General features: G+C 38.4%; 1 protein-coding gene across 2 annotated transcripts in view; it reads right to left on the reverse strand.

The window, feature by feature from the left end:
• Positions 1-10,686, reverse strand: part of kdm5ba (lysine demethylase 5Ba) — a 57,404-nt gene extending 46,718 nt beyond the window's left edge. Inside the window, exons 1-2 of one of the 2 annotated variants that reach the window (XM_061984771.2) lie at positions 10,342-10,686; positions 463-540 (exon numbers count right to left, since the gene is read on the reverse strand). In XM_061984771.2, the coding sequence (XP_061840755.1) occupies positions 463-540; positions 10,342-10,494 (231 nt within the window). In that variant the 5' untranslated portion in view covers positions 10,495-10,686. The remainder of the gene's footprint in view (positions 1-462; positions 541-10,341) is intronic. The other variant, XM_061984772.2, reaches the window with a different exon arrangement.
• Positions 10,687-11,976: the final 1,290 nt, after the last annotated feature.

The raw sequence follows: 11,976 nt of genomic DNA on the forward strand, positions 1-11,976 counted from the left end.
AGGGACCATTTAGTGTTGCCAATCAACCTATCCCCAGGTGCATGTCTTTGGAGGTGGGAGGAAGCCGGAGTACCCGGAGGGAACCTACGCAGTCCCGGGGAGAACATGCAAACTCCAAACAGAAAGATCCCGAGCCCGAGATTGAACTCAGGACTACTCGTATTGTGAGGCACATGCACGAACCCCTGTTCCACCGTGCTGCCCACGGTGGGTTAATATTCAAGTCATTAAATGTAAATGGAGTATTGTTGGCGCATTTTGGACGGTTCTTTAGAGGGCTTTGTGAGCGGAATAGAGGAGCTCCCATTTACTCCATTGTAAGATGATTTTTATTTACAAGTTAGAATGCATTTAAAAAAGAGAGACATGTGTTCTTATCTTTCATAAAGATTGTGAATTGTAGGCAAAATTCCCCCCAAAAAGTGCAGTTCCCTTTCATATGAATCCATACACATCACGTACCTCCAACTCATTGAGTCTTTGAATGCGTGGTGTGAACTTCAATCGGTCAACATCACAAGCAAATGGAGGTTGCCATTCCTGTTGACAAAAAACAAACAATGAATGGCACACACAAAACACACATTTCATCTTTTTGCATTTCAATAGAGTTCATGTGCAACACCAGAAACAAATGAGCTTGTGTGATAATACGGTTATACTTACAAAGCTTTACTAAACAATTCCAATTATGCCAGTGTGTACATCTATATACTACTCGCGAAATGAGTAATTGTGGGCCTAACAGAAGTGTAACTGTTACTACGCCGTGACATACCAGACTGCAACACACCACACAACTTCCTGCAAGACTGCATCAATCTATTGTTGGCAATAAGACACTCAGAAAAATAAGCTGACATGAACATGCTACATGTGCCCACACACACACTTACCGGTATGTATTTCTTACCTTCTTGAGACCTCCGAAAAATGCCTACCTCTTCAGGACCACCCTTTCTAGATTTGTATTTACAACATTAATAATATATACAGTACAGGCCAAAAGTTTGGACACACCACATCTCATTCAATGTGTTTTCTTAATTTTCATGACTATTTACATTGTAGATTGTCACATCAAAACTATGAATGAACACATGTGGAGTTATGTACTTAACAAAAAAAGGTGAAATAACTAAAAACATATTTTATTTTCTAGTTTCTTCAAAATAGCCACCCTTTGCTCCGATTACTTTTTTGCACCCTCTTGGCATTCTCTCGATGAGCTTCAAGAGGTAGTCACCTGAAATCGTTTTCACTTCACAGGTGTGCTTGAAGCTCATCGAGAGAATGCCAAGAGTGTGCAAAGCAAAAATCAGAGCAAATTTTTGAAGAAATTACAATATAAAACATGTTTTCAGTTATTTCACTTTTTTTTTGTTAAGTTCATAACTCCACATGTGTTCATTCATAGTTTTTATGTGACAATCTACAATGTAAATAGTCATGGAAATAAATAAAACGCATTGAAATGAGAAGGTGTGTCCAAACATTTGGCCTGTACTGTACATACTATGCAAATATAAAAAGGTAAGCTTATAGTTAACTATTACATTTTTTTGTTTGTAATTGGTTTTTAATCTTCATTATTTACTTCAAGTTATTACAGTATGTCTCTATATACATATTGTTTTATTAATTTTGGCCAAAGGGGGTGCATTTCATTTTCTTACACACTTTTTACATATGTTGGCCAGAGGGGGAGCACTTCAAATTTTTACACTCACTTGTTATTTCATGTGTTGACCAGAGGGGGAGCACTTTTAAAAACAACACAGTCAATTTGAAAAATCCCTCCTTTTTGGGACCATCCTAATTTAGATAGCTTTTTGAGACATTCTCTATTAGATGCAATGGTTTTCTTGTTCACCGGTCCTCATATGGAAGGTACTTTTTTTCTTGTTGATGTCTCATGAAAGGCACACACACACACACGCGCACACGCGCACACGCGCACACGCACACACGCAAAGCAAAGCAAAGCAAAGCACTTTTCTGAAACCGTCTTTCAGATTGATGTTTTGCTGATGCAAACTGTAAAATATGATTTTGTGTTGGCAACTTCACAATATTATGCAGCATGAAGTTCTAAAAAGCAGTTGAAAAGTTTCTAACAAACACTATTAGATAATAGATGATCTTTGGTTTTCTTGCAACAGACATCCTTGAGACCAACATTAATTTAGGGCAGGATAGACTATTCACCCCACAATGGAGAGATTAAGTGGTTTCCCAGAAAATAAGGTAAATCAAAGAGGGAAGGACATTAAAGACATTAAAAGAGCACAGAGCTGATGTAACCAGCTGCCACTTTAGCGGCACTATTTCTATGTACAGCTACAAAAGTAAACGGAAAACAAAAAATTAGCAACAAATAATACATAGTGCGCACATACATTTGCACTATGCATAGACAACAAAACAAATGAGGTGGTTGTGCAGTGCTCTACGCCATTGTCTGCGAGGGTGTGTGTATGTGTGTGTGTGGGGGGTGGGGGAGGAGCATGGTCAAAGACAGGAACAGACCCAACAAAGCAAACAAGAGAGCCGACTCCATCCACGGCTGCCCACTAGCTCTTAGCAGTCCGCGCAGATGAGCGAGAATCCATCCAGGGAGACCAAAGTGTCCGATACATGCTCATTCAGCCAGAGCCCCGTAAAACTCGTCCATCCCAACGCTCAACGCCACCTCTTCCTCCGCATAAGTAGCAGCTGACCAAAATGCCAAAAGGCTCCCCCAGGTCTAAGTCCCCCAAAAAGCAGCACAGTCGCGCAGTCCCAACAGGGCCTGAACCAAAAGGGAAAGACCAAGAAGACACAAGAGCACAGAGCTCCTGCAACCAGCAGCCACTAGGTGACACTTGGGCAAATGTTGAAGTGCCATAAACTGGATTTTGAGGTCATTACACAAGTCAAATATCACAATCCACAACACATTATTGGGGAAAAACTGGGCACATAAGGATTAGTTAATTACTAAAAAAAATGTCTACTCTATCAAAATGGATGACAAAGTAAAGCACTGACAGAAGATTGTGTTTGGATTTCAAAATACTTTCACACAAACTTTATTTTGATGGCCTTAGAAAAGTGATGGTAAAAAGCGACTGATATTTCATGAGCATCAAGGTAGGTTGCAGCGTGTTGGACGCCACAATCACAGAAGTAGTTTGATTCAGTCAACTGTTGACTTCCTGTTGACATCCCAGGTACCCATATTATAATTTCTTTATCACAAGTTGGACACTGACAAATAAATCCACACTTAAATTGGTGCAAGTTATTTATAAAACAACATTAAAAGCGCAAGATAAAAGGCCCATCATGTATCATCATCGCAGGATACCCAAGAAATACAAACTACTCAATTGGGGAAAAACGTAATAAAGTATGCCGATTCAGTTCTTGTGATTAAAATTCCTAACGACCTTGCACCTGCACCTCCTCTCAAAGACTTTATGAGGCCAACGGTAAAAGGAGCTCCGCTCCAAAGGGGACTGTTTGGTGCCGTTAAAAGAAAAATGACTACTTTCCATATTCAAACACGGAAGACAATTCCTGTTAACGTAAGGACTTAATAAGAACTTGGAAAATGGGCTGCTTGGAAGCCAACATTGAAATTAAAGTCGATAAGCTGCTATTGGAAATGTAAATGATGAAATATGTATCTTATCAATTGTGTTAAGTATTGATGACATTCACAAGAGGCATGTGTGACAGTGAGTGTCTAGGGTTGTCCCGATACCAAAAAGTATTTTTATACTTTTCTAACTAAAGGGGTCCACACAAAATTTCACTGGCTTTATTTTAAAGCGGAATATTATCACCAGACCTATGTAAGCGTCAATATATACCTTGATGTTGCAGAAAAAAGACCATATATTTTTTTAACCGATTTCCGAACTCTAAATGGGTGAATTTTGGCGAATTAAACGCCTTTCTATTGTTCGCTCTCGGAGCGATGACGTCATGGGGAAGCAATCCGCCATTTTCTCAAACACCGAGTCAAATCAGCTCTGTTATTTTCCGTTTTTTCGACTGTTTTCCGTACCTTGGAGACATCATGCCTCGTCGGTGTGTTGTCAGAGGGTGTAACAACACGAACAGGGACGGATTCAAGTTGCACCAGTGGCCCAAAGATGCGAAAGTGGCAAGAAATTGGACGTTTGTTCCGCACACTTTACCGACGAAAGCTATGCTATGACAGAGATGGCAAGAATGTGTGGATATCCTGCGACACTCAAAGCAGATGCATTTCCAACGATAAAGTCAAAGAAATCTGCCGCCAGACCCCCATTGAATCTGCCGGAGTGTGTGAGCAATTCAGGGACAAAGGACCTCGGTAGCACGGCAAGCAATGGCGGCAGTTTGTTCCCGCAGACGAGCGAGCTAAACCCCCTGGATGTCTTGGCTCACACCGTCCCTTATGCCACCGAAGATGATCAAGAGAAGAATATCCACCCTAGCTTCCCTGGCCTGCTGACATCAACTCCAAAACTGGACGGATCAGCTTTCAGGAAAAGAGAGCGTTTGAGGGTATGTCTACAGAATATATTAATTGATGAAAATTGGGCTGTCTGCACTCTCAAAGTGCATGTTGTTGCCAAATGTATTTCATATGCTGTAAACCTAGTTCATAGTTGTTAGTTTCCTTTAATGCCAAACAAACACATACCAATCGTTGGTTAGAAGGCGATCGCCGAATTTGTCCTCGCTTTCTCCCGTGTCGCTGGCTGTCGTGTCATTTTCGTCGGTTTCGCTTGCATACGGTTCAAACCGATATGGCTCAATAGCTTCAGTTTCTTCTTCAATTTCGTTTTCGCTACCTGCCTCCACACTACAACCATCCGTTTCAATACATGCGTAATCTGTTGAATCGCTTAAGCCGCTGAAATCCGAGTCTGAATCCGAGCTAATGTCGCTATAGCTTGCTGTTCTATGCGCCATGTTTGTTTGTGTTGGCATCACTATGTGACGTCACAGGAAAATGGACGGGTGTATATAACGATGGTTAAAATCAGGCACTTTGAAGCTTTTTTTAGGGATATTGCGTGATGGGTAAAATTTTGAAAAGAACTTCGAAAAATAAAATAAGCCACTGGGAACTGATTTTTAATGGTTTTAACCCTTCTGAAATTGTGATAATGTTCCCCTTTAACAAAAAATCTTAGGGTACATTAAACATATATTTCTTATTGCAATTAAGTCATTAAATAAAATAGTGAACATACTAGACAACTTGTCTTTTAGTAGTAAATAAAGCAACAAAGACTCATAATTAGTCTGCTGATGTATGCAGTAACATATTGTCATTTATATTCTATTATTTTGTCAACATTATGAGGGACAAACTGTAAAAATAGATTATTAATCTACTTGTTCATCCATCCATCCATCCATTTTCTACCGCTTATTCCCTTCGGGGTCGCGGGGGGCGCTGGAGCCTTTCTCAGCTACAATCGGGCGGAAGGCGGGGTACACCCTGGACAAGTCGCCACGTCATTGCAGGGCCAACACAGATAGACAGACAACATTCACACTCACATTCACACACTAGGGCCCATTGCCAATCAACCTATCCCCAGGTGCATGTCTTTGGAGGTGGGAGGAAGCCGGAGTACCCGGAGGGAACCCACGCAGTCTACTTGTTCATTTACTGTTAAAATCTGCTTATTTTCTGTTTCAACATGTTCTATCTACACTTCTGTTAAAATGTAATAATCACTTACTCTTCGGTTGTTTCATACTTTACATTAGTCTTGGATGATACCACAAATTTGGGTATCGATCCGATACCAAGTAGTTACAGGATCATACATTGGTCATATTCAAAGTCATCATGTGTCCAGGGACATATTTCCTGAGTTTATAAACATAATATGAATTTTTAAAAAAGGAAAAAAGATTTTGTGACAATAAAATAATTACTGTAATCATAGAAGTATCGACTAGACACGCACCTGTACTTGGTATCATTACAGTGGATGTCGGGTGTAGATCCACCCATGGCGTTTGTTTACATTGTGACGCCGTTGAGCTACAGTGTGTAGTGAAGCATGTTTAGCTATTCCTCGTCCTCCAGTGATAATAATACTTGTAAGAAACTTACTTTATTTGTTGCCGTGGAGGCCAGGATTAGTGATTTAGAAGTAGCTAAAACACTGCCGACTGCGGATGGATGTTAGTCGCCAGCTAGCTAGCCATGTGTTAAAGCACCTCTTCCTGAGGGTGTTTCAGTGTTAGAACTTCACCTTCATCTTTACTTTTTACACCAAAATGCGTCCATTCTCCCTTTTCTGTCCACACCTGTGTCTGCTTGTAAGTACTCCGTGTGTGTGCGCTGCCAAACATGCTCCTCTGCTCCTAAAACCAGCAATGTCATGACGTGACGACGTGCCATCATGCCCGTTAAAAAAAAACACGGTACTTTCTAGAGGTGGTATAGTAAGGAATATGATTCATTGGTATCGCGGTACTATACTAATACCGGTATACCGTACAACCCTAGTCTACAGCAGTCTTGGTTACATTTTTAATATTGTAAATCTGTGTAGCATGTTTTGAATGTGTTTGTCTTCATTTCAAAATCAACTTGAGATGGAAATTAGCCATTGGCTACAGTTAGGGATGTCCGATAATGGCTTTTTGCCGATATCCGATACTCCGATATTGTCCAACTCTTTAATTACCGATACCGATATCAACCGATATATACAGTCGTGGAATTAACACATTATTATGCCTAATTTGGACAACCAGGTATGGTGAAGATATGGTACTTTTAAACATTTTTTATAAAATAAGATAAATAAATTAAAAACATTTTCTTGAATATAAAAGAAAGTAAAACAATATAAAAACAGTTACATAGAAACTAGTAATGAATGAAAATTAGTAAAAGTAACTGTTAAAGGTTAGTACTATTAGTGGACCAGCAGCAAGCACAATCATGTGTGCTTACAGACTGTATCCCTTGCAGACTGTATTGATATATATTGATATATAATGTAGGAACCAGAATATTAATAACAGAAAGAAACAACCCTTTTGCGTGAATGAGTGTAAATGGGGGAGGGAGGTTTTTTGGGCTGGTGCACTAATTGTAAGTGTATCTTGTGTTTTTTATGTTGATTTAATAAAAAAAAAAAAAAAAAAAAAAAAAAAAAAAAAAAAAAAAACGATACCAATAATTTAAAAAAACGATACCGATAATTTCCGATATTACATTTTAACGCATTTATCGGCCGATAATATCGGCAGGCCGATATTATCGGACATCTCTAGCTACAGTCTCACATAATTAGATGTTAAATGTTAATTATGTATTCTCCCTTTTAAATAAACTCACTCCCAACACAAAATCATAAATATCCCAGACATTAACAATGGATTCAGACTAATAATGTCAACGATGCCAGCACAACTCCAATCCAATTTGACATAGTTTACATTTAGTTTATTTTTTCATGTTTACTCCGTCTATTTGTATTTTTGTTTGCCTTTCTCTTCTATCGTTACCGAATATCATTATCTTGGTTTTACTGAGATTAAAAAATAGTCTTGTTTTTGTCAAATAAAACCTCCCACTGAATATTTAAATACCATCAAGATATGGTATGATGCAGCTTGTTCGACCCCTCAATCACAGAATTAGTTTGATTCAATTTACTATTGACTATAATAAACCCTTCCAGTTGTCATTTTAGGGACTGAGTTGCCAATGCAAATTTGGCCTTTTTTAATAATTCAAAGAAATTCAACAATTAAATCATATGTACCGGTATTCCAGACATTAACAATGGATTCAGACTAATAATGTCAATGATGCAAGCACAACTCTATTTCAATTTGACATTTCCTCCCCCATTATTAGGCAAATTAAGTATGGACACACCCTTGACAAAGCAGTGGCTTCTCAACCTAACACAATGCATGGTAAAAAGGGGTTGATCTTTAATAAAAGATGAAGTTGTGTATAAAAACTAACATTTATATGACCAATGTCAAGTTAGAAAAGTGCGAGTTAACGCAGAATTATCCTCAGCTTAAATCAAAATTGGATTAAAATAAATTTGAGGCCTAAATAAATGCTTAATACACATTTAGCAGTAAACAGCGAGGAATAAAACAATGTTTAATTGTGTTAGTTTCGTAAATAAAAGAGCAACCGTTTCGTCCATTGTGATAAAAGGGTCCCTTTTCTCCATAAACAGTTGGCCACCGATCACGTAGCTGTGTCAGACCAGTGCAAAGTAAGCTTAAAAACTGTCTTATTGCATTTAACTACAATAAAAAGTGGATTTTATCGAATTATTAGAACGAGTGGTTAAATTAACGACAATAGTCCAAAAAAACCCTACTACTTTACGGCCCGAATGTAAAAAATGTCCATTATTTTTGTCAAATAAAACCCCCCACTGAATATTTAAATACCATCTAGATGTGGTATGATGCAGCTTGTTCGACACCTCAATCACAGAATTATTTTGATTCAGTTTACTAATGACTATAATAAACCCTTCCTGTTGTCATTTTAGGGACTGAGTTGCCAATGCAAATTTGGCCATAATCCAAACAAATCCAACAATTAAATCATATATATTCCAGATTAACAATGGATTCAGACTAATAATGTCAATGATGCAAGCACAAATCCATTTCAATTTGATTTTTTTTTTTTTACATTAATGGGCAAATTAAGCGTGGACACACCCTTGACAAAGCAGTGGCTTCTCAAACTAACACAATGCATGGTAAATATGGGTTGATCTTTAATAAAAGATGAAGTTGTGTATAGAAACTAATAATTATATGACCAATGTCAAGTTAGAAAAGTGCGAGTTAATGCAGAATTATCCCCATCTTAAATCAAAATTAGATTAAAATACATTTGAGGTCTAAATAAATGCTTAATACACATTTAGCAGTAAACAGTGAGGAATAAAACAATGTTTCTTTGTGTTAGTTTCGTAAATAAAAGAGCAACAGTTGTCTATTGTGATAAAAGGGTCCTTTTTCCTCCACAAACAGTTGGCCACCGATCACGTAGCTGTGTCAGACTAGTGCAAAGTAATCTTAAAAAACTGTCTTATTGCATTTAACTACAATAAAAAGTGGATTTTATCGAGTTATTAGAACGAGTGGTTAAATTAACGACAATAGTAAAAAAAAAAAAAAAAACTACTACTTTGCGGCCCGAATGTAAACAATTATCATTATTTGTGTCACATAAATCCCCCCACTGAATATTTAAATACCATCTAGATATGGTATGATGCAGCTTGTTCGACACCTCAATCACAGAATTATTTTTGATTCGGTCTACTATTGACTATAATAAACCCTTCCTGTTGTCGCTTTAGGGACTGAGAATCATAGTTGTCAATGCAAATTTGGCCATTTAATAATCCAAACAAATCCTACAATTACATCATATATATTCCAGACATTAACAATGGATTCAGACTAATAATGTCAATGATGCAAGCACAACTCCATTTCAATTTGACATTTTTTTTTACATTAATAGGCAAATTAAGAGTGGACACACCCTTGACAAAGCAGTGGCTTCTCAACCTAACCCAATGCATGGTAAATATGGGTTGGTCTTTAATAAAAGATGTGTTTAAAAACTAATAATTATATGACCAATGTCAAGTTAGGAAAGTGCGAGTTAATGCAGAATTATCCCCAGCTTAAATCAAAATTGGATTAAAATGTATTCGAGGCCTGAATAAATGTTTAATACACATTCAGGAGTAAACAGCGAAGAATAAAACAATGTTTCTTTGTGTTAAGTTTCGTAAATAAAAGAGCAACCGTTTCGTCTATTGTGATAAAAGGGTCCCTTTTCTCCATAAACAGTTGGCCACCGATCACGTAGCTGTGTCAGACTAGTGCAAAGTAAGCTTAAAAAACCGTCTTATTGTATTCAACTGCAATAAAAAGTGGATTTTATCGAGTTATTAGAACGAGTGGTTAAAAATTAACGACAATAGTCCAAAAAAAACCTACTACTTTTGCGGCCCGAATGTAAACAATTATCATTATTTTTGATTTTATTTACACTTAAAAGCAGGAAACACTTTTTGACAAATGGCACACAAGAATAAGCAAATGTTTGAGAGTTGAAGACGTTTATAAGTGTGTGTTTTGACGGATTGAAGCTAGCGATAGCGAACACAACACAGCTCTCGCTCAGGCTAGCTGACAATCCAAACTCCGCCATGTTGAAACGTCTAAAAACACAACTTTGACTGCGACTTAACGCTCCTTCCTCGTCCACGGCGGAAAGCCCGGCCGCGACACGAACCGTGGGATACGCGGAGGGAGGCTTACCGGCGGAGGTCGGACTTTGCAGATGCCAGTTTTCTCGGCAATGGGCCGTATTTTGTTAATGTAGGCAAAAGGGTCAGCGAATTCCTCCCAGCTGGGCTCAAAGACAGGACACTCCGGGGGAGGAAGGAACTCATTCGGCTGAGGTTGACTCATTCTTGCATCTTTTCCGTGGCGGCCGGTGGGATTGTGTTGCCCGTCGATGCTGCTTTTCTCAATATGTTGCCTTTGAATCGCAGCTTTCAGTTGGTGTCCATTCTCCACTCATTCAACTCAAAGAGAATTATCTAGTTGGAAGGGATTGGGCGAGAGACGGGAAGGGGGGGGGCGTGTGCTTCCGCTTCGAAAAGTAGAGACCTAGAAATGACTTGTTACGAGCACACTCTCTCGCGTCACCTTCCACAATTACACATAAATAATGTTTACGTATCATTGATATCATTTAACCCATAACATACTCGGATATCGTCCCAGTTGACTTGATTGGATGGACTCCATACTTTAAATGCCTCTGCAGGTTATTGTAAAATAATCAGAAAAGAACGTCAGGGAAGTTAACATTTGTACAGTTAGCGCTTTATTTGTTATCGCGGATTATTTGTTCAGTGGTTTCCTCACAGACGATTACTCCCTTGTTTGTGTGCGTTAGATGTAGACGTCGGGACATGACGGTCTCGTCACAGGGAAAGCGGGGATATTGCGGCGCTCTATCTAAGCCCGCCCGGCTGGACCGAAATCAAAGACACTCCGCACGATTCTTAAATCGAACTCATCCACTAGATCGCTCCGCCGCGGCCGGATCTCTGTTTTTAAATGGTCTAGAGGAGCCTGCTGATTGGGTGGACAGGAGACACAGTTCAGCTGTTTGTGTAAATAACGTTTAAATATGTATTTCATTAAAACGCATATAATCTTTAAGGGATGATCATGAATCCAAATGTTGGCTTATTAAATGCTTTTGAAATGAATACATTTACACTGTGAGCTTTATTTTGAAAATATCCTTTGATTGACTTCTTTAATATACAGTAGACGGAAATACTGTGTCGAGCTAGTTTCCTTTCATCCGTCGCCACTTTGGGTCAAAACTGTTGCACACAAACTGGAGTTCGTATTCTTGTTGGTGATTGGTGGGATTCCGTCGAGTGGGCGGGGCAAAGCTTTTGATGGACAGATTGTGGCAAGTCAAACAACATCAAAACATCGCATGAAAACAAATGGTTATGCTGACACCAAGCGGTATAAAATATGTTTACACGCAAAGCCTAAATTATGGTTGGCTCCAGAGGGCCGCTTTAAACAGTGAATAATATACAGTATGAATATAAATGTGTATATGTAAAACACGTGTATGTCTTTTTTTTACGTACGCTGCACAAAACCAAATCTTTAGCTTGTACTGAATACAACTGGCTGCTCAGTCGCCACAATTTTACCATAATCTTAGCTTTTTTCCCCTTTTTTTTACAGCACATAAAATAAAAAAAATACATGGAATTAAATTAAATGGAATGGAAAAACGGTACTACTGTTTTTTTACATAAAAAAAAAAATCATGCACATTTTTTATACTGTAAAATCTACGGCTGTTACTTTATATTGAAAGTGGATTTTACTCTAAAAAATGTTTTACTGTAC

Source organism: Nerophis lumbriciformis, linkage group LG23 (assembly GCF_033978685.3).
Source record: "Nerophis lumbriciformis linkage group LG23, RoL_Nlum_v2.1, whole genome shotgun sequence".
NCBI classification, from domain to species: Eukaryota; Metazoa; Chordata; class Actinopteri; order Syngnathiformes; family Syngnathidae; genus Nerophis; species Nerophis lumbriciformis.